The sequence below is a fragment of the Athene cunicularia genome (assembly GCF_003259725.1).
Source record: "Athene cunicularia isolate RWA chromosome 11 unlocalized genomic scaffold, athCun1 chr11_part1, whole genome shotgun sequence".
In the NCBI taxonomy this organism is placed as follows: Eukaryota; Metazoa; Chordata; class Aves; order Strigiformes; family Strigidae; genus Athene; species Athene cunicularia.
Genome location: NW_020799113.1, coordinates 11,833,241 through 11,859,980, shown reverse-complemented (window position 1 = coordinate 11,859,980; position 26,740 = coordinate 11,833,241). Strand labels below are relative to the sequence as shown.

Here is a 26,740-nt window from a genome sequence, read left to right as displayed (position 1 = left end):
GAAAAGAACTTGTATTTGAAGGTTCTTTGTCCGTATGCGTTATTGAAAATCTAAAATTACTTGACTGAAACTTCTGTGGAAATGTGATTAAAAGATTAGGTCTTAATTTAAATTTTATATTCACAAAACACATCTCTGCAACTTAATTCTGTTCTAGCAAACCCATCATTATTTTGATAGTTTATAATTCACAAGTTAAACAGCTTCTCCCATTTAAAGTTTTGAAAAAGCCTGCAGTCTAAACAGTATTTTATTCTAGTTCATGTAAACAAAAATTGAAGTGACTAACATTTTAATTGTTCTTGAATGATGCAGAAGAAAAACAGACAGCTTCAAAAGTTGGTGCTGATTTCAGACTGGCCAAATTCAGTAGTTGCTATGTTAATTTCTCTGAGTGGTAATTTCCTCTCCCTTCTCTTCGGATGCAAACTTACTGGATTTCCATCACCTAAGATACTCGGCATCCTAAATTGTCTATCCTTGATAACAGAGCTGCCGTGATGATTTGGGAGGGGTTTAGTGGAGAGGTTAAAATAATTCATGAGGCAGATGGGATGTGGGAAGCCACTAAAGGTGACTGTTTGGCTTTATAAGTTAGAGATATTTGGGGAAGTCTGGTATTTTCATCACTCTTCCTCCCTCTTATAACCTTACTTTCCATTCCCCAACTTCCTTATGTAATAAGGGAGGGACCTAGGAAACTTAACTATGCACAGATATAGATAGATATACACTAAAAGGAGGTTCAGCTTCATAGAAGTACCATTTGGCAGGCTGAGAAAGCTGCTTTTTTTTAATAGTATGGGTAAAATATGATGGAACATTTAGGCTGTGGTCAATAGTATATTGGGAAATGAGTACGGGATTCAGCGACTTTGACAGTCTAGGTTTACATATTAACTAAGGAGATTTCATCAAACAACTTCACAAAATCTACCTAAAGTCCACCAAGCTCCTCAGAACTGTATGGGCTAAGGGGCAATTTGAAAATATGGGGGGGTGTTAATTATTATTGCAGTATGAGCTTTGATTTTGTAGCCTGGAAAAGCAGATTCCCTGAAATTTTCCTGAGCTGGGCCATACTGTCTCTCTAGCAAGTCGAGTTTCGTTGTAATCATGACTTGTAGCAGTAGTCATTAATACAGCAATTCTAGCTGCTGCTTTTTGGCTGCTTACATTCAACCACTTCTGTGGGCTGAGAAGGAAGAACAGAGAAGGTGACTTGTGGTGGCCGCTCTCTTAGTAGGAAGGCAGGTACTTCTGAATATACTAGGCAGGGCTGCAGGGTCAAAATGTGAACATAGGGATTTCTCCTGGAGTAGATAATGAGCAGTAAATTGATTTTTATTTTTTTTTTTTTTCCCCTCCTATTGTATGCACCATGTGTCAGAATTCTACATGCAAATAGACATTGCTTGTTTAAACATTAAAAGGTCATTATTCTACTAAAGGTTTTGTAAACACGTGGATTAAAGGCAGTTGAAAAACGTTTTTCAAAAACTGTAAATTACTCATATTTGCCTAATTCTGTAAACCTGGAATTTATTAGCCATTGTGTTAGTCAACTTTCCAGTGTTGTTCTTTTAACTTATGAGTTCACATGTAGTATGTTAATCTATAGCATAACTCTAAAGTCTTGCTGACAGTACAAACGTTTAAAACTAGTTCAAAAAATTACATAACTTTGTATAGTAGACTTCTGATAGTTGATTTATACTGAAGGTCATTTTCTTCCCAACTAAACACAGGGATTGAATAAATTGCTAAGCACTTACCGTCTAAATATATCACATTATCATCAGAAATAAAAATTTAAACTTTATGTATTATGGGTTAAGATTAAAAAACATCAACAAAGACAATCATGAAACAAAAGATCCAAATCAGATTATTAGGTTTTGAATAGATCTAGTTTATTTCATTTAATTTTTCACAATTTTTTTTTTTTTTTCAAAGCTAATTATCTCTTCTAAACAGGGGTTTTGATTTTCCAAATACAAACCTGATGGTTTTTTTTTTTCTCTTTGACAGATGGGGATGGACAAAGTGAACATTTATTGCCAGTGTGTGAAGATGATAAATGTCAAAAAAGTGCCATCTACTTAACTAAGCTAGGATTGAATCAGGTATTGTGAGTTTGGAGTTTCAAAGACAAAGGAAAATACTGTGCTTTATGAAATAGTATGAAAGAGAAAAGTGATTTCTCAGGAAAGAAAAGCGAAACCTTCACTTGTAATTAATTGCATATAAGGTACTTGTATTTACTTACTTATTTATTACCTTCTAAAAAAAATAGGTTAGGTGGAAAAGGGTGAAGATCTAAAATTCTATATAATGGATAATTCTACTCAAGAAAATCATGAATGTTTCTCATTAGTCGCTTTCTTGATTTCAAGGCACTGCATTCTAAGCACCGTAAGTTCCATAGCACAAGAAGAAAAAGGTGGTTTGTGTTAAGAGTTGGAAACAGATCTAGTTAATTCAAATAAGCTTCTTCCCTTTAAGTTAGGGAGTTATTTGATAGTAAATATATATATAAAAATATAAATATATACACACATATCACATTGAACCAGCTCACACCTCTTGCACCTTATTTCCACTGGTTTTGATTAAGTACATTTCCATAAGGTATATGAAGACTTATTTAGGCTACGTATCTTCTGGATTGGGTTTCTGTTAAACTATTTCAGCTTGCTTTGTTCATGACACTACTTGTTTTGAGAGAGTATTACAGATTACTATATATTAATTTATTTTAAAGTGTGTACTGATCTGTTTTAAGTATTTACAGTGCCTCGCTTGATAATAAAGTTGCATCTTACAATAAATTAACCTAACATTTGTTTGATGCCTTAATAAATGGTCTTACTAAATTCATATTTAGCAATGTGAACCTAAATACTGAGGTGACCTACAAAGTACTTGCTTATAGCTGGCAGCAAAACCCACTGTAGAGTACTTACAGAAGTTTACAGTGTATGCCATACATGTTTCTAACCAGGTTATGAATTGTGATTATTCCTTTACTGACAAATTCAAAGTAGATTATTTTTTTTGTGTAAGCACCACCCTCTCTGACCTATATTTCTGAATTTATAGGTGAACGTACTGTTTGCTTAAGGAACAGTATGTTCTTGGATAAGGTGCTTCTTGTTACAGTCTGCAGCCTAAGTTTATAGTGTAGATTCTGTCATTTTAAATTAATTAGAATTTCTAGAACACAGGTGAAAAGCATACTTTCCTACTAGCAATAAAATCACTGTATTGGAAAGCGTGCAGTTACCAGTCAGTTAAGGAAGTATAACTAGTGTGGAATATACCATCAGTGTAAGAAAGAGAAGTAACTTTGGATTTGGTAATGTACCTGTTTCAGCCTTCTAATCCTGGCATCTCTGTTCTTAGAAATGCACTGTGTTTGGTGGTTTGTGGGTTTTTTTTCATTAATTCAATGTAAACACGGAGTAGAGACAATGGATTGTAGTGTTGCTGGATACACGGTGTTACAGCAGAATTCAAGTTACGTCACAACCTTTGTATAAAGCAAGTGGATGCTCTGTTCTTGGTACTTGTATTGCTTTTTGGTCAAAGGGGACAGCACAGACTTTTGATAAGCATGTTACCCTGATTATATTGCTGTAACGGCTGCTTACATTTCATTGTTGAGTAGTTGGGGTGGGGTGCTTTTATGTCAAAAGACAACTGCTCCTTAGCTCTAAATGTAGTTCCTTACTCTTGATAATATAAGAAGTAAAAGACACTTGAGATTTTCTGCTCAAGTAAATTTGAGACAAATATTCTCAATTAAAGTAACTTTGTTGTGGAGAATCAACCACACACAAATAGCATGTACCACTGAGAGATACAGAGCTGTTACTTGAGAGTAGTGGATGACTGAGCAATGTGCTAAAGGAAAGTTATGTGTTGGTTATGGTATGTTTCTAGAAGGAAGTGATGGAGGAGTAGCAGTAAAAGGTGTGGGTCAATTTGCATAGTAACAGAATTTTTCCCAAGTCAAGTCTTGTTGTAACCTGTGCTGAAGTAACATTGCACATAGACAGTTTTTCTGTTCCTTCATTATTTCATTTTTTTGATAGAGGACAACTATTTGATTACAAATCAGAGTCTTAGCATATCACTTTTGATAGTCATCAGTATATTTAATTTTTATAATGAATTTAGTAATTTCATTGTGTGGTTTAAATCTTAAAATAATTTTCGAGATAATGACATCTGAGTTAAAAACTAGCAGCCAAATATTGTCACTTTTTTAAAAAAGTGAGGAATCCATTAAGTTCTCATCCTGCTAGACAAAAGTATTAAAAAGTGAGTTACCTAGAGACTTTAAAGCAATTTTCCCTGCATATTTTTAGAATTACTTTTTAATTAAAAATGACAGTATCAAATGGCACTCAATAATGACATGTTCTGGCCAGCCTTTTTAAAGAATTATATCTAGAATACTCATTTCTTTCTCTGTTAGACTCACTTAGAGGTGATGGAGCTTTTTCTTCTCAAGCATTTTATCTTTTCCATTCTGAAACAGTGGAAAATATCCATGTCTTCATTCATATGTCTGTGGTTTTCCCCATGTGTTGCATATTTCCTACAGGTAGAAATCTATTCAAACGTGTTACTTCCCATATTAATGTGGAAGTTAAATGTTTTAATTTCACTGAATTTGGTCATTATGAGATCAGGTGAGCCAGATTCCAAGCTTTTAACTAAAGTTGATCTCCATGAGAAATTATAAACTTTGCAGCAACAGACTGGGATCAATTATTTTTGTTTATTTATTAACTTTATCATTTGAGGAAAATAATAATGGGCCCTTGTGGTGCAGAATGTGTTTCAACAAGTGTATGGTATCATTGTAGAATGGGTAGGTAATTACAGGAAATTTATGGGAAACTGAGAGAGTGCAAATCTGCTACCAAAAAATAGGAGATGCTATATATCCAGTATCTCTGTTCAGGCTTTGCTGTAGGGTTTTGGAGGGTTTTCTAGTTAAGAGTGTAGTGAAAACTTCTGGGTTTTCAGAATTTATTTTTTTTTTTAAAGAAACTTACTGATCTCTGATCTGAAAGAATGCAAATTAGATGGCTGTTTTACAAAAAATATTTAGCATAAGGTAACTGGACCTTTCTTCTGTCCTTTCTGCTTGCTTGTTGTAACATTTGATGAAACCAAATGGAAAACTGTTAACGCAGTTCCATGATAGTAGATGATGTATTTGGGATGAAATTCACATAACAATCAGGAATAAACATCTGTAGAGTTTCTGATTCTAAAAATTACTGCATGAAGAGTCATGCAATGGCATGGTGTTCTGGTAAGATCTTGTTTGATGTCTCTCAGTCTACAGTATATTTCTCATTATGTCTTTGGCACAGCTGGATGGCTCCTGGAAAGCCAAGCAAATCTTATGAGAATTATTTCAAGGATGATCTTTCACCATAGGGTTTAGTTTATTTAATGATTTAATCTTCATAAGTATTAGAAATATCTCAGATAAATTTTCTTCTTTTGGATTATGGAGCAAAAGTAAAGGCGAACAAAATACATATGAGTTACTTAAGGAGATACAGACCTACTTAAAATTTTAAAAGAATGTGCATGTTTCCATAGCAACAGAAAAATTGCTGTCAGATCTGAAGTAGAATCCCATACGCCGTTTCAGATTGTGGCAGGTGTTAGGATACCTCAGTTGTCTTTAAATTCACCTGCAATAGCTACAGACCAGTCTGCCAGCTGATTTAGGTATGTCATCTGAAAATTAGACTGAGTTCTCCCTGAAAAATGTTTTAAAATCCCTGGTGCTCTTTACTGTAGCAACTCTAGATATTATGATGTTCTTAGAGGTGACTGATCTTTCTTTTAATTTTGCCAACTATTCAGTATGATTTTTCATTTGTTTCCTGAGGCAAAAGGTATTATTTCAGTCCCTTCATTTGAGAGTTTCTTTGTGGGCTTGATGATTCTTACAGCCTTCCTCTGTACAATAGAAAGGTTGTAGCTTTATTCCTCTTATAAATCTAGCAGCTCTGAAGTAGAACCCAGCAGTGCATCCTACAACAAACCACAGGTCTTCGGGGTGTCATTCTCTAGACTAGAGAGGTATGTGACAGCATTGATGATCAGCTGCGGTTGGTCAGTGTTAGAAGTTTTTCCTCATTCTTCTCTAACAGTTGAAAGGGGGGACGGGTTTGCAGCTGCTGTAATTTTCATAAAAGTCAGATTCTACAAGATCCTCTCATCACTTCTAAGTTGCTTGTCTTTCTCAAAGCATCTATGGGACTGTGAGCCATATTCCAGCATTGAAAATATGACTCATTGCTTTGGTTACTTTTTTCTATGTTGCTAAATCAATGCTGGGGATTGTTGTCTTCTGGGCTTTGAACACCATACATTAATAGTGTAATGTATAGGCAATTTACTTGGTTTATTTTTATGCATTAGTGACTGCTCAACTGTATATGGAATTCAGGTGACCTTCATATGCACTAAAAGCCTAATGCATGCCGAAATCACAAGATTTAATGTTTTATGTGCAGCTGAAATACAATGCACATGTACAGCAGAGGGAGAGCCCCCAGGGAAAAGGACTTCTCTTGCTGTGGCCAGTTCTTTCAGGCCACTCTTGATGTTTATCTTTCTGTAGGATGGGATAGTGTTTGTCATACAAAGGAGAAGAAACTGGCATTTCCAGAAAAGGTATTGGCCAAGAATGGACTAACAGTTTCCAGATGCTTTCTGACTCACAGCTGGCTCCCTGCCTGTGTTAGGTGGCCTGGAAGTGGGCAGCTGGCTGGCTGGGTTCTTTGTGCTTCATAGGTTTCTGGCCATAGTTTGAAAACAAATTTTCAAGCACTTAAAGATATTGTTTTTATTTTAGCCTACAAAATCATTAACTGAAGGAGTAAAAATATCTATATAAACATTTTAATTAATTATATGAGTGATACTATGCAATGGAATTTAACAGAAAGGGAAGTAGTAAATATTTGTTTTCTTTGACTGAATTTTATGTGTTGGTTTAAATTTTCCTTCAGGTCCACTCATTCCATCTTTCAATCTGTCTTCATTTGAGCTAGGTAACAGAAACCATATGATCAGAAAACTGCAAAAAATAGATTTATGTGTCCTCATTATACCCACCTATTTCTATCTTAGAGTGAAAGGAAAAAAAAAAATCGTTTTAGTCTTTTTCTTAAGATAGTAACAGCAAACATGAAGCTTAAAGGAATTCTCTGGATTATCAAATGCAAAAGAAGAAGATTTATTGACAAATATATTTTTATTTTTTGCCTTCTCTACTGAAATATATGTCCTGAAGCATATGAGCAATTAATTTACATTACGTTACACAATACTGCTGTTTATAATAGAAATATACAGAATGACTTTCACCAAAAGTGTGGATTACTCTGAAACTAAACTGTCAGAGTAAGCTACGTGTGGTGCTGGAATGTGCTCTAGTCACACATCAGACAAGACTGATGCTTTGGAAATGTTCTGTAACTGCTGCTATAAAGTCCCACAACTGCTTCAGTGGGATGGATGAACTTGTTCTGCAGCATGCACAGTGATGCTGCTTGGTAGCAGTAGGTGATGTTTCTGGTTTGCTCACCTATTGGTTTATATCTCTGCATTTCATTGTAGACCTTATGAGTGTAAAATTGCTTTCTATGACTCAGAGTAAAAACAGAAGACAAATTCAGATTTGTGCCTAAAAATGGATTTTTTTGTTTCTTTAAAATAGTGTTCCCATACATGGGAACATTTAGAAAGTATGTGATGGATATAATTGGATTTCATTGCAATGACCGTGAATGATACCACGTAAAGTAGAAACTATATTACATTTCATGGTTCTGATTTCAATCAGTGTTTTTCAAAATTACAGTATTTTGCAATAATACTGTTTCATCTGTCTTCTGCATGACAAATAAGTGCTAAGAAATCTAACCCTTTAAAAAATTTCCATCAGGTTAAAAGTCTTTTTCTTACGTTCTGAGATTTTTGCAAACCTTCAGCAGCTAATAGTAACTAAATAGTGATACATGAGGTGGAGGGTCAAAGTATGTTTAATTTCAGCTTTGAGTTTTCATTAAGAGTGTTGTAAATCATAATTACAGTTCAAATGTTGTCACTTGCACAGGCAGACAAGCACTAAGTAAATGCAGTGTCTGGCAGAACTCTTCCAGGTTTAAGCCATCTGTGATATCCAAAGAAAGTTGACCTTAATCACTTTCCTAATGATTTGGGGCGCTTCTCTAATGTGATCTAGTTGTGTGTAATCTCAAGGGACTATTCCAAGTGTCACATGCAGTTGCCATGTGGCAAGAATGTTGTTGCTTACTGGATTGTGTTAGTGAGGGAGTTTCTCCACAGCAGGAAATGACGCTGTCAGGGATCTCATTCTGGTTCCTGAAATAGTTAAATTAAGGCTTGGATGAGCGACATTTAAGATGCTGTTAGGTGCTTTTGATGTTGGTGATAGTGATGCTTTAAAATGGCACCCTTCTGTCTTTTTGAAGTCATTGTCAGTTGACAAATAAAATAAATTTTGGCTTTAAAAATGGTGCTGAATTTTTCTGTAGAGTTGAAATGTTAACCCTGGTACTTCAGCTTCATACCAACTTGTGAAATTACTTTGATTTTAATTAAGATCAATTCCTGTTTAGCACCTCTGTAGCACTTTTGTGGAAAGTAAGTGGAGATATATTCTTCTTGTCTGGGAGAAATTATACTTAGCAACTCTTTTGTACTTTCAGTTTGATACTGTAATCTTAATTTCTTATCAAACAGTTCAGTATCTGGTGCTGCTGGGGAGATAGAAGCTCTTGAACTTCTAAATATCTGTGAATAATAGAATCATTCAAACTGAAATGAACCTTAGGAGATCCAGCTTATTTAAGCAGGGGCAACACTGAATTTGGACCATGTTGTTTGACCAGTCAAACTTTGAAAGGATAAAAATTCTGCAGCTTCTCAGGGACACTTTTCTAGTTTAATTTTGTTGGTTTATCTCTAGTTGGAACCTCCCTTCTGTCAGTCTGTGACTGTTGTCTCTTCTTCTGCCATGTATCTCAGTAGAGAGCCTGGCTCCATCTTCTCAGTTATCTCCTTTCAGGTATTGGAAGGCTGCTATTAGGTCCCCCCTAAATGCTCACCAGGCTGAACAGGGCCTGTGCCCTCAGCCTGTCCTTTGAGTAAATATTCAATGCCTGACCATCTTGGTGGCCTTTTACCAAACACACTCAATATTCTTTCTTGAACCATGAGGCACAAAACTGGCCACAGAATCTGGATGCAGACTAACAAGTGCTGAATAAAGAGAAACAATCACTTGCCTCAGTCAGCAGGAGCAGAGGCAGCCGTGAGAGTGCAGCACGCTGTTTTGCTGTCATAGCTGCCACACGCGGCTTTAGCTTACTATTCACCAGGACATGTTTTTAGGAGAGCTGCTACACAGCCAGTCTGTCACCAGCCTGTACCACTGCAGGGGTTTACTCCCCTGTGCAAAGCTGTCTTTGCTGATTGTTACAAGGTCTCTGTCCATTTTTGCCTTTCTAGGTCCCCTGTCCCCTGCCATCCTGTCCTGAAGCATGTTGATGGTATCCCCCAATTTGATGGCTGTGCACAAATTTAACAGGGGGGCATCCCTCCTCCAGCTTTAATGCTGCCTATTGCTTGTAATTCCAAGAAAAACAAAGGGACTCAGGATGTCAAAGCCTTGATGGTTTGGCTTTACCCACACTTAAGGATTAGTATGGATTCCGAGCAAGCCTGAATTTCAGTGAAGTTGTTCCTGAATATGTCGGTACACTGGACACATTCCAAAACACAGGTCCTTTATTCTTACAGCCTTACCTATTTTTCTGTTCTGGAAAAAGAAAAGACTTCAAATTAATTTTTTCATTTGGTGACAGAATTAGGAAATAATCCTTATTTCTTCTTTGGAAATTTTTAAATGCTTAAGAATCCTGATGCAGTGAAGGAATATCAGCTGGGTTAAATAGAATTAGGTTGTTTAAATAAATAAAATGGATTTCCTTACCTAGCGTTCTTTGTTTTATTTTACAGTGGATTCCAATCTTGCAAGACTTCAGAAATAAAGACACGCTCTGGGGCTTTGTATCATATCAAAATGAAAAGCCTTCAAAGGAAATTTCATTTCCAATTACGCTTCATATTGGAGATTACAATATGGATGGCTACCCAGATGCTCTTGCAATCCTAAAGAACACATCTGGAAGGTAGAGTATATGTAAACCTAGAAATAAGGACTATCAAATGCATGTTCAACCATCAGTCATACAAATTACTAATTTTAGTGCATCTCGTTCGTTTTATCAAGTGAACAAGACTTTTGATCTCTGCTACATGTTTCCCTTTTTAAAAGGTACACATTTACATGGCATATTCAGAATGTGTAATTGTGTAGGCTCACACTGTGACTCTTGGTGGGGAACTGCACCAGGAAATGCAATATGAAGTATTATTTTAGGTTATCCTCCTGGACCACAGGAGCTGATTATCTCTCCCTTTCCTTTCCCAAATAATTTTCTGTGAAATCCTGACTTCTGCTTTTGGTGTGGGCCAGTAACACCAGGCTGCCGAGTGCTGGGGAACCTGTTCTGTGCTGTCACATGGAGTGAACATTGATCGGTGACTCTGCTGAAAAATGCAGTAGTGTTTTGCCCCTTTCGAGAATGGGAATTTTAGATACACCTACTAACTTAGCAGTGTTTTTTATATTGTCCAAAAGTAATTGAAATAAACTCTCTCCTCCACCCCACCCCCCCCCAAGAAGCTTCTAACCTTTCCTATTAAATTTGTCAGTGTAATCTTTCTCCTTGTTTTTTTTTTTTTTCTCTGTTACTTGCTTTCTCAGTACTTTCTGTTGCTACCATCTGGTGTTAGGTGGGAGGGGGCATGTACAGGGAGACTTGTACATTGAGGAGTTAGTGATCCACATAACAGCTGACCTGAGTAGGTGCACACCTGTGCTGTTCCACACACACTGCTTGGCTGCAGGATAAACTTAGCCAGCTAATCGTAACGGAGGAGCCTGTAGGCAGCTCTTGCTTGGCACCTGGCGATGATACCACTGGCATGTCCTTGTCTTTACCTTGAAGTGGAGCAGCACGTTTTCATGTGAACATCCTTTTCCTTGACAGTAGAAATGAATAGACTTGTTTACTTCTAAGATAAACTTCAAAGAGCTCCAGAGACCATAACGCCAGTGAACCTCACTACAGGCAGGATACGCACAGCATGGCCATGCCCTGACTAGAGGTCTGTCTGATGCTGCACAACTTAGGTTTTCCAGTATCTGAAAAGACGTAAAATTATCTATTCTATCCTCTTTGTCTTTTTCATGTCATCACTTGTAAAAGGTATATTAATCAATACCTTACAGAGTCTCAACATCTTCCTTACTGGGATCTATGACAAATACTTGCACTAGTGCATTAAAAGGCACAATAAGTTTCTCTTACAGGTGTATTTATTATCTTCCTCTGTAGGGTATTTTGGATGAGTTTGGGTGCAGGTCCATAGTTTGAATTAATACTCAGCAAGGAAAAGAACTGATGAGTTTGCTTTGGTGCTTAAAACAGTATACAGGCAGAATTTAGATGCTGAAGTCAAAGAAGTCAGTTCAGATCCTCTAGTGGTTGCCTACACGAGTCACCCACTGACATTTTTGTGTGAGAGTTCTTCAGATACTGACACATACCTAAGAATGACCCAGTTTGAAGAGTTACATGCTAGTATTCAGCCTACGTGATGTGATTCAGAGACAAGGCAGTGAGCAGCTGAGCTCTCTCTCTGTACCTCTGAGCCTTAAAATAACTAGTACAGCAGCTGTTTATATTCAGATATGGCAGAGGAGAAGGAGGTGATGCAGTTACTGCCCAGAACATCCATAGGGGAAGTTAAAGCACTTGGGCCCTCAATGTCAGGTTTTTACTCCATGGCCTTGCTCAGTTGGGAGTTTGCATCTTCAGTTCAGCAGTGATTGAATAAAGACTGTAAACAGTCTAGAGAGCAGACTAGAACCAAAGTCTTTCTTTTTCCATAGAAATACCATAACATCTAAACTGTAAAGTTGTTCCTGTCTTTGTTTTTCTTAAGCCCCACAAATCTTGTGTTTTGAGCCATACTATAGGCTATCTTCTAGTGTGTATCCTGATAGCTAGTACACTTCGGAAGAACTTTGTGAAGATTTATGGAGTTCAGAAGTTATCTTATTTTATCTTATCTTTTAAGTTAACATAAGCCTCTCTCCTCTGGCTGGTGTGTAATTATGGCAACATAATATTATGTAAAAGATCTAAATAGACTGTAAATAGTTACTCCTGTAAAAGCCCAGGAAGTTACCTATGTCTCAATCCAGTGAATTACTGTTACATGTTTATTTTTATTCTCCTTGCTTCTGAAATTGTTTGTTTATTCAGTTGAGTGCGTCTTAAAGTTACTCTGAAACTTGACTTCAAAGTTGACATCAAGACCTCAGTAAGGCATAAGGACTGAAGGTACTGGCAGAGATTTGACAGGTTATTAAAGGGAAGTTCAGAGAGCTGAGGAAGTCTGGCAAAAAAGGTGTAAGTAAACTAAAAATTAAGAAATACGTTTCATGTTAACATTGTATATTTCCAGTATTTGTAGAAAAGTGATGGAAACAGACTCTTCATACTTTGGGATGGGAATGAAAGTCTCATTTTTTGCACCCACTATGAAACGTCACTTTCAGAGTAATATTAATTTATTGTTTCTGAGAGACTTAAGCAAATACTTCCCTTTTAAAATGGGTAACTGGGTCACTGAGTGGAAAGAATTAAACCAGTGTGGCAATTAAATTAAAAGCGCTTCTTAAATTAGAGCAGATTAAAATGAAAACCTTATTTAATTGATTTTAAACACTTCTGGATCAAGCTGTTTGTTTTTTTCTCTGAAGCCTTTCATGCTACATCTACAGATCTAATTTCAGTGATTGATTACTGTGATTAAATGATAAAAGTGTTTTTGTAAACTCTTGATCTCGATTTGGGCTATAGTCTAGGAAGCCTAGCTTTTAGTTGCTCTCTGAAACTTAAAGTAGTTAAAGGAGGCAGAAACCATTTTATTCATCTGAAAATATACTGATATGTGATAATGGATGAATATGATTAAAATCAATTGTATGCTTTCATCACAATTCAGGAAAGCACTGTCAGATCAAATCCTTAAAAGTGCCTACCGAACAGTGAAATAAAGACATGTTAGTTAGGAATAATGTTGGTTTACTGTCCTTCCATGTCCTTTCCAGGTATGTTGGAAAAATAATTAATAGTTTCAATATTCTCAGTACTGCTGCAAGACTACACTGTTTCATGTCCTGCCATATCCTTTTGATTTCAAATAACATTGTATAATACTCTGATAGCATGGAGACATTCCTTAACAGCAACAACAACAAGAAAAAAGGAATCCCACTTGTGATGGCAAGTGTGGTGGGGGTTTGAACCCACATACTCAATAAGTTTCAGCAGGTGGAGATGCTAAATTCAGTCTGTTCTTACATATTTATCTATCCATTGTGAATTCTTTTAACTTCTGACTTGAGTCAAAATCTCCAGATTAGAATTCTAGTCCACAGATTTTTCTTTAGGCTAGATACATACATGACTTTTTTTTTTTCCATCTAGTATGACTGTATTAGAAATTGTGTATGTGTATAGAATAATAATAGGTAAAGCAATTTTATCAGTAGTTATTAAATGGTTCATCTCTACTTCCTACCTTCTCTAACTGTATTCATTGTTTTCATATGCTGGTTTTAAATTGACTCTGGTAACATTGAAAGTGTAAGTACTGCATGTGAGTCTATAAACACCTATGTTTCTCCCACCTAATTGGACAAAACAAATTTTTGTTTAACCATTTGTTTCCAAATCAGATGCTAATAATTGTCATCTTGCATTGCAAACATGTAATCTAAGAAACCATTTTTTTCAATTATGCTTTTATTCAAAGGGAATGTTTTTTTCACTGGTAAAGTAATGATAAAGTTGGAAATACAGGATGTCTCTGACACTGATGACAAATAACAGTAAAAACTGGAACTTGGTGATAATGAACAACTGCATATGGACAGTTGAATAAAAAACTTTGAGTATAATACACTTCTGGAAAGTTTTCTATGCTCAATTTTAAATTAATGTCTTTGTATTAATCCTTTATATAGGTATACTTGAAAGGACTCATATTGGACCAAATTATCTCTTCCTAAATCATTGTTAGTTGTCACTTGTCAGAAGTAAGGTTGGATAGAGAACTTCTTTTAAACATAGGATTGATGAACACCTTGTAATTGAGCAAATCTAAAAAACCAGAGGCAAATTCAATTATTCTGAATGTCTGGAGTAAGATATTAGTCATTTAGATGTCTCCTGTGTAACTGTAAATGAACTAGCCTAAAACTGACAGAATGAGAGATGTACGAAATTAAGCAGTAAATATTTAATTCTAATTGGAATGAAATATGTTAAAATAAAACTGAGATCTAAGTCTTCAGTCTGTCTTTGATGTTAAGCCTTGCTTATACTTATTCGTCCTTATTAAATTTAGCTCTGCTGCATAGATGACTTCGGTCAGAAGGTTCCAAATTGTAGAAAACTGTTGAGCATCGGGATAAAGTTATGCAGGTAGTACACAGCTTAGCTGCCACTGTGTATACGTTGGTGTGTATACCTAAGCATTAAAAGTGCTGCAAATAGCATGTTATGAGTGACATGCTAGTCTTAGTTCAGAGTTCTTTTGCTCTGCCTCTTCTCAGTATTTAAGGTGAATTGTTCGATATTGTCTGCTATACATTTGTGTAGCACTTTAACACTTGATTTAAAGTTTCACCATTGTAGCAGTGTCTGTCTTTGTGTGTTTTCCCATAGGCTTTCAGGGATATAATTTTGCCATTTTAAGGATGGTGATGATTTTATTGTTACAGGGAGATTTTCTTTGGATTATGTTAGTCTTCAAAATTTGGTTCAAAATAATAGGAGGGTCATAAACTTGCTCTTGGTTGTTGTAGCATGTACAGAAGTAAAATGTGGAGGTTGATACTTTGGTTCTAGTTATGCTTGTGTACTAAAGCCCTAAATAACCTAAGGACTCAGGTAGCAGCTCATAGGCTGAATCCAGATGTCAGGAGTTCTTCCGAGAATGAATCGAACAGCTGAGGAGGCAGCAAGCAGCTGATTTCTCTTCCCTGTGCAAACAGTAAGGCACTGCAACAGTCCCTGTTGCTGCAGCCTTCCAAGAGAACGGCCCACACACTAAGATCTCCTCCCATGCTCCCATAACAGCACAGCCCTGGAGTGGATTGGGACTGAGAATTTTTTTTTTTTTTTTTTTTTTTGGCATATAAGCACATACTTTGTTTCTGGTTTCTGTGATGGTTCACTATTATGTAATCAAAACCTAAAATAATTTATTAATGTTTTATCTTGTACAGAGTCAAGTGGGAATCACTTGACTCTGCACATGAAAAATTTAAGTTTGTGCACAAAGACAACTAGTTGTAATATGTGCAGCCTTCAGTGGATCTTGGAACGTAGCTTAGCTTCAAAAGTAGATGGAGATTTAAAGCACCAAGGGTGTTTATATACATGGATGTGAGGACAGCTGCAAGTACATTGCTTTTGTATGTTTCTTACAGTATTTTGGGGGCAAAACTGAATACCATCCCCACCACCAAATAAGTGGGGTTTTAGTTTTTCCTCTATCCAGATGTTGCTGTGTGAGTGCATTTGTTTGCTTTTTATAGGTAGCTATTTTGAGACTGTTCCTAGGTGTTGTAGATAATTCCTCCATATTAATGATAAAATTCTTAGCATTATCAAGAGATAATGGGCTCAAAATACATGAGGAAAAGGAAGGTCATGTTCATTCAATTTCAATTAAAGAAGGAGGAACTACTTACCCATAAGTAAATGTATCATAAATTAATATTTTCAGCAGAAACTACTAATATTTCAGGAGTGTATTTTAGTTGGTTAATGCTGTTCAAATACTAATGGCAGGATATATAAATCAAAATTTTGGCCAGAAATGTGAGGAAACTTAAGAATCTGAATCATTTTGGAGTTAAACGTGATTTTGTAACTTGGTTCCTTACTATAAATACTGTCTAGTTTTTAAAAGGGAAAAACCAAGATGGTGTAGAAGACACCTGAGTGATATCCTCAAATTAAAGCATTTGTTTAGAAGCTACATATCTAATTAAAGTTACTAATTCTTCTTATTGTGCTTTTCAAAGATTCTTTTAGAGGAAATAAGAGGAATTTTATGCTGGTATAGAAGTCAAAATAATTTGAAGGCATCAATAAAATAAATGCCAAAGAATTGCCTTGGAAATTGACAGGAAAGAAGGCACAGTTTTAATTATAAAGCTAATAATAGCTAGCTTGTAAACAGGAAAAAATAAAATCCTCTGTATGCTTCCAGTGAATTTAATGATTTTTCTTTGTTACCCTGCAAATTCTTAATCTTTTTTATGGTAAGAAACTACGCTGACTCTTTAAAAAAATCAAAATTAAAAAATCAGATTTCAACTTTGTATGACTTACAGTAGTGAATCTAAACCTGTGTGTATGTACCTGTATGTTAATAGTTAACATTTCTGTGGCTTCACATTTAATGTAGCATCTCTGAGTTAATTTTACTAGGCAAACATGTATTTGTCTTTCAAAGGGGGCTGTATGGATATAAATCAGTAGTAGTATGAAATGAAATTTCCTGCTGCCTGTTAAGATAAACATTAGTAGACTTGCAGCTATATTCTGATTAGGGATTCTCCAGACCTCTGCTGCTCTGCCACAAGGGACGCTGTGTCTATGAATTTGTTGATTTTTTTTTTTTTTAATTTTTTTTTTTCTTCTTTCTCTACAAGATAGCTCTCCTATAGCGCACTTCTCAAGTCTTCAGCATCTGTTCAGGGTTTGGGATTGTGTTTTGCTTCCTGTTGTTTGTCTTGTTGTTACAGAAGGGTAAAGGAAGGTGTCACTTCCCTGCTCAGTGCCACTTTGATCTCTTCCCTGCCTTTTATCTTACAGCACACTTGATGTTTTGTTATTGTTTGTCCAGTTTGCTATGTTCTGACAGTCAGATACTACCAATGAAAGGAAATAAAAAGGTTCCTGTAGTAAATAAACTTCTTGTGTCTATCCATTCACAAGGCTTACAGTTTAGACTTGAACAATACTCTGTATGTAGAGTGTAATACAAGTTTGATAATCCTTTGTCATTTAAATATTTATAATTAATAATTTCTGGCATTTTAAAACATGTGAATTGAAAGAAAACACCTTTGTAAAAACTTGCTTCAAATTTTACAAGAAATGTATGTTAAGATGATGAGAGAAATTGATTCCATTTGCATAGCTCAGGTTGTCACTTTCCCTTATAGTTGGCTAATATGATATGATACTTACGTAATACATTAAATGAATGTGAGCACTTAATAATATCAAGTTATGATTGTGAGTTTTCAGATACAAATAATGTCTTAAATATTGCAGATCACTTAATTTCATTTTGATTGGACATTTGATATACTCGTGTATCTAAGAGTGAAATAGTAAAAAGTGGGTTCATATTAAGCTTCAATCAAACACAGGCATATGCAAAAATATGAAGACCTAATTTGTGTATTTTTCATAGGAGCTCAAGAAATGTGATTATAAGGTTCTGTGGGAAGCATTTAAATACCCCATTTTACTTTTGACACATCTTGCAAAGAACAAAATCCTACATTTTTCCCATTGCAGGTTCTGACATATTAACTTGGTAACGGGCAAGGAAACTGATTTACTTCGGTGTCAGAAATGTTTTTTCTGAGGGTAGATGTTTGGCCCTTCTCTAACTCTTTCTGAAATGGAGGGAGCAGGTATATGAACGTAGCAACTTACCTGAAATATACCCTAGAAACAAAGAAAAATAAAAACTTACCTAAGGAGAAATGCTGTGTCTGTGCATGTGTGTGACTGCATCCTGAAGGCACTGGGTGCTGTAAAGATACAGGAAAAAAGCCTTCCAAAACAGCAGTATGTTCAAGGTCATAATGAAAAAGTGGCTTTAGTTACTGCCCTGGGCTCTGACACACTTAGCTGGCTTTACAGAACATCGCCTGCTTCATCTCCTGGCTCTGCCCCCAGAAAGAGAGGAGGAAACTTCATCTGTTCACATTGCAAAGGCAGGGATGGATTCTAGCAGGCTCCTGGGATACAGACCTGCCAAAGAATCAGAATCCCAGTTGGTAAAGTCTGAAGGTTTTCACAGTTCCAGTGAGAGTGGCAATGTGACAGAGGCAGCATGTAACGCTATTAGTCATCAGTGTGCATGGATGAACCCGTGTCTCCCGCTGAGCAGTGGGCACGTATTAGGTAAATTCTTTAGAAGGGAGATTTTGCGGTACTAGACCTGGTTGGTTGGTTGGTTTCTTGTTTCAGTGTTACAGCCTATTTCTGTCTGTATTTGTTATATGGCAGCAAATGTCCAATTTGGTTTGTCTTGTCCTGATTTTCACTGTACTAGTAGGTTAGGGTTTGTGGTTTATATTTTTCTTTGAAACAATGGGCAACTTACTAATAGAGGCTTGTTTTCATCTTAAATTCATTTAAAATGCAGTGCAGTGCATAAGAAAACTTATTAATGAAGTTGGGGTGGGAAGAGATTATCATAAAATAACGAAAAAGCACTGACACTTTTTAAGTAGTGTTTAAGCTGAAGGACCATGGAGGAGTAAAGGAAAATGGCAGATCAGTGCACTTAATACTTGTTTCAGAATAAAGTAAGAATATGTTCAGTCTTTTGAGTGGATGCTTAATGAAATTATTCCTGTTAATTTGGACCCATCTATTTATTCATTGGTTTAAGTCAGGCATGACATAACTTTACAGACAGAATTACAACCATTAACATAAATGCTATAATAAATAAATAAAAATATATAAATATATAAATACAATAAAACCAGAATAAACTTAGTTTTTATTATATTTAATCAGCTGACAATTACAGTTATTTTTGTAATATCTATTATTTAGACTGTTTATAACAAATAAGTTGGTTTTTTAATATATATATGTATGTTTATTTTACAGCAATCAACAAGCATTTTTACTAGAAAATGTCCCATGCAATAATGTAAGCTGCAAGAGTGTACGTCGTATGTTTAGAGTTTTTTGGGAGCTCTCGGATCTAAATCAAATCAAGGATGCAGTAGTAGCAACGTTCTTTGACATATACGAAGATGTAAGTCCAACTGTTTGCTAGAGCACACAGCACCTCTCCCTCTGTTGCTGTGTGTGTCTGCGTGCCAGCGGCAGGCTGCTTTGGAGCAACATTAGCTTACAGCTCGTGCAGGCAGCGCCTGCAGCCGGGGAAAGGCTTCGATCTTGCGATGCTCCCTGGAAGGTGAGCAGGTAGCAGCAGCCCATTGCTGCCTAAAAGTTTGCTAACCCTCCATATGCTCCATTTGAGCTGCCCTCTTCAGTGGCAAGAAAGAAGCCGTGTGGACCACGTGTGTTGTCCTGGTTAGCTGTGGATGGAGCACTCTGTCCTAAATTGCCATAGATGAGTAAGATTTGAAAGATAATAAAATTAGTAGGTAAAGTGTAAACTTTGCTGAACACGCTCTATTTTTTTCTTTGTATCTCTAAGGGAATTTGTTTGATAAATTTAGATGTTATCTAGAGCAAATCGGCATTCTAACAACCTTTTTTTTTTTTTCCTCTAGGGAATCTTGGATATCATTGTGCTAAGCAAAGGCTACTCCAGTGAGGAATTTGCTATCCATACATTAAAAAATAACTTTGAAGCAGATGCCTATTTTGTTAAAGTTATTGGTAAGTTATCACTGTATAATCACGTCAGAATGCGATGTTGAGAAGAATGTGTTTATTTGAGCCTCTGTATATGATAACGTCATGGTAATGCTCTGGGTATGATAATTCTAGAAAAGAAAAAACTGTGGAAAATACCAGGGATTGCAGAAATCTCTTGCTGCAGAGTCTGAACTTGGATAAGTTGGTTTTGTTTCGTTTCAAAGGGTTTTTTCTTGTTTTTCATTTTAGTATGCTTATTAAAATTCAAAGTAATTCTGCCCACTATTTTCAACACTTAAGCTGGTTTTAATATCAGTGTTGACCTCAATGACCTTTAAATAAGTGTTTATCATCTCTTGAGTGTGTATTTTTTTACAAGAATTTGTGTCTTATTTCAGTTATTAACTAGAGGCAGGCTAAATCTTGCCTTTCATCCTGGACATTTCCTTCTGCATTCTAGCAAAATCCTAAAGACAGATACTAGGTCTTTAAAAACTCATTTCTCAACTGACTTCTGAAAGAAAAACAAGAATTATCAAGTGTCTGAAAACATGATCTGCAGGGAAAAAAACACATATAACCAAGTTACTCAGCCTAAGAGAGAAATGTAAGGGAAGATCCATGTCTTCAGTCCATAATGATGCATAATAATGGGGGAAGAGAGTGTTCAGTGTGTCCATGAAGGATACAACATAAAGTAACAGACTACAAAAAGTAAATAGAATAATTTCTTAAATGATGGCTTGTGACGTACTAACATGAATTCCTGGAAAAACTCCAGAGTTACCAATATCAGGGGTCCTGACAATTAGATTAAGAAATTATGTAGTAGATGTAATTGGTTTTGATGGAAAGGGATGGAGTAGCTGAACTTCCGAGGCCCCTTCTGTGAACCTTTTGTACAATACCTTCACGTATCACCTCACGTAACATCATGTTGTCAATGCAAAAATGGCATTAGATCTACACATACCTATCATTCAACTTAGCTACTCATTTTTTTAACATGTGATGCGATTTAAAATTAGGAGAAAGATTAGCTCATAAATCACTAATTTGAGGAAAAAATTAACTATGTTTGCACATATAAATATGTATGCCAGAGTGAGACAGAAAGGAACCAGGAAAAATTACAGCAATATTGACTTGAAGGAACATCCTTTGTTTGTCCATAATGACTGCCTTTTTCTCTTACCTGTTTTCAGAAATCTAGGCAAGAAACAATAGCCAAGTGCACTTATTTTCATCTGTGCCTTGAGTGGTTGCAGTATTTTTTTTTCCAGCAAGGACTTCTGTCTTTTTTTGCTGTATCTCTGTTATATCAAGCCTACTTTACTGGACTTCTTGTTTATATCATCTGGAAATGATGCAGAATGTAGTGCGAAATGGGCTGGTTTCATTTCAGAGACAACTGGCATGATGTATATTTTGCTTATGCTGTGTGATCTGTTCTGAGAGCCAGTTTTGTTTCCATGGGTGAGTCAGTTTGGTGTTCTCAGCCTAAAAGTACCACATGGCACAAAACGCTGTAAAAGCCTGACATGGTAACGAACATGGCGAGGCTGTGTGAATTAATTAGAGACCTGATTTAAAAGGCTAGAGTTAGATTATGATATTTGTGATTGCGAGGTTTCCAATTTGCATGCCCTACTGTGTTCTTTGGCTGCACATGTGTTGAGCTTTGAGCTCGTTGCTTGTCTGTCCTTGATTTTTTTGAGAACAAGGAAAAAACGAGGCTGTATGTGAGCTTATGAGGACAAAGCTAAACAGGAGCAACTAGAGGGTCACCTTCAAAAATTGTATTTGCCTTCATGTTACTTAAATGTGTCTAATACTTCTAAAGCACACGTTCTGCGCACCGTAAGATAAACAGAACTGGAGCTACTGCTGGGGGCTGATGCATTTATTACTTGCTCCTTAGCCTAAGCTTTATTCTCATTGTAATACCCTATAGGGATTTGTCATGTTGATGGCAGCCTTCTTTTAAATAATAGTGTAATTCACACAAGCGTGCAGAAAATCCTTTAGAAAAATCTTACTTCACAAAGCCATATTAGAATTATAATTGTGTGGTATTTTAATGAAGAAACAAGTAATTTGCAACATACTTTTTGATTCACTCTGTGTAAATCTATCTTAAAAAAAATGGGAACAAGCCTTTTTCTAGCATCTCTTTAGGGTGTGAGCATTTTTGCACAGAAACCCCAGGAAATGGGAATTAATGAGTAGTCTAAAAATATTTTTACTGTGATACAGGGGGAGAGTATTTCTAACAAAACATGTTTTGGGCAAGTTAGTATATCGATAAATGCATTGTGTTCACTTACTTGGCATATGGACAATGAGAACAGTTTTGCTCATTATAACTCATGTCAAATGTATAATACTTGCTCAGATTATTTGTTCCCATAGAGAAACTGAACAGCAAATTGCAATGTGCAGTTTTGCATCAAAATGGGAAGAGTTGGTTTCACTTACATACACATCTATGTATAACACAAACCAATAAGCTTACAGATTAAAAAGTCTACATACAGTCTTCAGATTCTGCTTTGCCACACCTTCATTTTACCTGTCCAGATATCTTTTTTTGGACTGTATAAAAATACTAGATTTTTCTGTATTTGAAAATCTCAACCTTTTAAATCACAGGCAAAGAATAACTTGGGAATTATGACAGATGTTAATATTTGCACACAAAATATTATAAATGTTCCTCCACTAGAACAGTGTTATTTCTAATTCCTGTAGGGAATAATTTCTGATCAAACTATTGCATTATGAACATCTTTTATGCACCTTCCAGTATTTCACTGTCCCCATATATTTTGTACTCTAAATTCTATGGAGTCTTAAAGTAGCCAGAAAATGCTTTAAAAAATCTCATGGTGGCTAAGATGACCTGCCCTCAAATCTGGCCCAAATCTTAGTTTCCATTGTCTGCCACACTTGCTTCAGGTTACCTTAATTCATGGAGAAGTTACATTTTCACTTGGCTTTGGTACTGCCTGGTCCGTATCCCCTACTCACAGCCATTACTGGGCTGCTGCTCAACCAAACGGGTGCCTTTTGAAGTCTGAATTTTGGTCAGAATGACACCTTAGACTATTCTGTACATGTTTGTTTTAAAGGGAATTTAGTACTGATGTTCTGATACTCAATGTGACAGGATGATCTAGGTTATAGAACAGATGGCTTTCATTGTCCATCATTTACTTGATTATAAATGTTTAACAGATATTTTTGTAATTTAACTGATTTTTGAAACTAGTACGTTTTAAACAATCAAACAACTGTCACAGGATTTAAATATTAAGGAAGATTATACACATCTGATTGTAATACTTATGAATTCATAGAATAAACAGGTAATGGGATTTTTGTTTATTACAGCTTTTGGGAGTTGTTTTAAATCAAGTTGTAAAACTATCTCTTGTGTAGAAGGAAGAGACATTACTTACCTTTTTACCAATTAAAGCAGTAAAGCTGAATATTTTTAAATTATTAGAAAGGAAGAGTAATGAATAAAAAGTACAGTCCGCTATTTAAAAAATATATTAATTTGGAATTTTTTTAACTGGCAAATCTCTCCTTTTGAAGCTGGTTAGTGACTAGCTGATTAGTTTCTGCAAAGAAGTATGCTTCAAACAGATTTGAAAGTTTTTATATGTTAACATAAGTCATATAGATTACACTTGTTTTCTTTTAACAGATACCTGACACTATTACTATAATAGATTTCAGAGGTAGTGCTTTTAAGATGGCTTGTTAACATAAATACGACAAGCTCACTTTTTGCTTTTGCAGTTCTCAGTGGCCTCTGTTCTAATGACTGTCCACGGAAAATAACAGTAAGTGTAACTATAACTTTTCATTACTATTTATCTTTGAATAAGCTGAGGTCTAATTATACCAAAAACTTTCCACGTACCAAGACAGTTAAGAACACGTAATCGAAATCCTGACTGACCAAGTTCTGCAAATTTGAGACCCATGCCTTTTGCTAGCTGCCTGCTTGGAGATGAAATCAGCTGACTGATGGTGCAGTGCACCCTGGTACCCAGCATCATGGGGACTAGGATACAAGATACAAGAAAAGCTTCTGTAGTGCAGCCCCAAACTGTGTAGTGTGCTGAGTGTTGTTCTGGGCAGTCAGAAGGGCCAGGCAAAGCTGATCATGGAACAAATTCAGCCATATAGCCCTGTCTGAACTAAAAGGCAGTAAGTGGGCACAGTGAAGGATCGAAGGGAGGGAAATTCACTTGGTTCTGATGATTCTGCAGATAGCTACATATGCATGTGCTGATTTCTATTTCAGGTCTTTTGATCATCTCCAGAGACCCTCCAATTCACTCACCAGACTTTCAGTTAGCAAATTGTTTAGCAATGTTAACAGTGAAAGTTGGCCCAAAACAGGAACTTGAGGAATCAGAGCTAGCGTTAAGCTCTTCAGCTCTGCAAAAATACAAAATTTAATTTTGACTTGAAAATACCAAAACTGCTTCAAATGGGACCAACTTTTTCTTCAAGCCTGTTTTAAGACATTATTTTATATAAAAAATTAAACCCTATAAGGGGGTTTGCTAGTATTATTTGCTTAATTACAAAACTAGAGAGAGGGTTTAAAAAGCAGATCTTCCTGGTGCACATTTCATTATCAAGATCATTGAAGCACTGTTGCTTCTGCTGTAGTAGAAATTCTCTGTCAGAAAGTACATTATGCTAGAATACAGTTACTCGGTGGAAAAAAAAAAAAAAATCAGATTTTCACCTTATTTACTCATCTTTCATAGATCTGCATTAATATCACCTTTGCAGTCTCCTTACTCTTCATTCTAATAAATTACTGGTTTTCAGGCTTTGATCCCATCTCTCACCATTACTACTTATGGTTTAGAATTTACTATTTTCGCAGGCATGGTGTGAAACGTGTCATCATCGCTTCTTTTAGTGTTCTTTCTGCAACTTGCTTGAAAGATCTTTACTGGATTTGATGCCCTAATATCAGCCTGAATTCAGCATTAAAAAAAAAAACAAACTTCCTTTAAAATCTGTTCTTGCAGTTGTTTCCCCCCTTCTCTCCCTTCCCCACCATAGCAGGTAATGGTTTCTGCCCCTTGTTAGGTGCATTTGTTACAGTTCATCACTCAGTAAGCCACAAATCCCTTTGATATTTTTTAAAATTATTTTTTTAAATTTAATTTTTTCCCCACAACTGTACTTTGATGTTTAAGTACATTTTCTCCCTCAAGAGGCTTTGCTTAAACTATATTGGTACTCAACAAGGAACTACTCAACTGCTTTGATGATTTAAATGAAACACTACTAAATACTGATAACAAAATTTTGAGTTTGTGTAGTATTTTTCAATTCAGAAAGACCATCAAGACAGCGCATTCTCTCAGACAGTATCAAATGAGTGCTGCTTTTTCAGAACATGTAGTTATTTCTTTGAATTTTTAGGGTTTTACTTGTAACTTCTGAGGAAGCAGTAAACCTTTTGCCAGTGGACTGAGTTAGTTCTGCTTTCTTCATGAGAAAGGAAATGTTACTTAGCCTACTGATTAGCCTTATTTTGAAAATTAATTTCTACATAATGCTACAACCAAAACAGTTTTAGGGTTTTGAAATTATCCATATCAAAAGGAAATAATTCATCTAGAAGCCTTTTTCTTTGATTTATTGTTTTATTACTGTAGCTTTGCCTGTTTTTAAAATTTTGCCTGCTTTTTAAATTTTTTACCCCTTGTAGCCTTTCGGTGTTAACCAGCCTGGTCCTTACATCAAGTACACTACTGTAGACGCAAATGGATACCTGAAAAATGGGTCAGGTAAGGTAACCTCATAATGAGAATACACGTGGCATGCTCTGTCTATATATACTTCTCAGCAACCTAAGGAGTTGAAAAGAAGTTTACAGAGAGAAACGGGACTGGTTTTGAACTCTGTCTTCAGTTTACAAGGCCAAGTCCCCTAACTTTCTCTTCTTTCTTTACAGATTTTGTATTTATTACAAACATTGCAACTGCGTTCTCTTTTCTTCTGTCTCATTATGTTAGAGCAGTTGGCTGTATCTTGCCGAGTTTTAAAATATGTTGAGTACAATATCATCAGTTAGTGAAATATCATAAGCTTCTGATGATTCCCTTTTTCTACCAGTTCCTTAGCAATTCTGTAGTAAAAAAGCACAGTGGCTTTGAAATACCTGAATAGAATCTCATAGCCACATGAAAAAGGATCAACATAAGATCCATTAAACATGGGATGTATTTTTCTGGAGTTGTTCACTACATCTGACCAGCTAACAGGCATCTGTAAAATGCTGAGTAGTGTGAGGAAGATAGAGGGGGAATGGCTGCATCCTTCCCCGTAATGCAAGAACTACAAGGTATCAAAGAATCATTCGGTAACAAGGTCAAAATAAAGTGCTTCATGCAACTTTTAGCTTAACTACAGGTTTAATCACATGAGATGTTGCAGATGTCACAGTTTACATGAGTCCAAAACCAAAGTAGACAAAAAAAGGATAATCCATTAGTTTATGCTGCTTTCCTAGGTCTGTACTAGTGGCTCCTAGAAGACACAGGTGACTGTTCAAAGTGGTCTATTAGTCTAATTTACAACTGTTAATCTTATGACCATAATGGACTCACTTCTGCTTAGGCAAAAATGCAAAACTCTCAAGCCAAAACATGATCAGACTATGCAGGTCTGTTGTGCCATTCCAACTCCTTCCCAGTGGTGGCAGTCATCCGCATCTGTCACTCAGATCTTACTTAAAATAAAACTCAGAGTTAAAAAAAAGTTTCCCATAGTTCACTGGGAAAACACTGATTTAAATAATAGCAGTAATTTAGGGGAAAACA

General features: G+C 35.9%; 1 protein-coding gene across 1 annotated transcript in view; it reads left to right on the top strand.

The window, feature by feature from the left end:
* The window catches only part of ITFG1 (integrin alpha FG-GAP repeat containing 1), an 85,982-nt gene that overhangs the window by 40,358 nt on the left and 18,884 nt on the right, over positions 1–26,740 (top strand). Inside the window, exons 9-14 of the mRNA XM_026856499.1 lie at positions 2,032–2,126; positions 10,090–10,262; positions 19,152–19,302; positions 19,787–19,895; positions 23,682–23,725; positions 25,627–25,705. Of these exons, the coding sequence (XP_026712300.1) occupies positions 2,032–2,126; positions 10,090–10,262; positions 19,152–19,302; positions 19,787–19,895; positions 23,682–23,725; positions 25,627–25,705 (651 nt within the window). The remainder of the gene's footprint in view (positions 1–2,031; positions 2,127–10,089; positions 10,263–19,151; positions 19,303–19,786; positions 19,896–23,681; positions 23,726–25,626; positions 25,706–26,740) is intronic.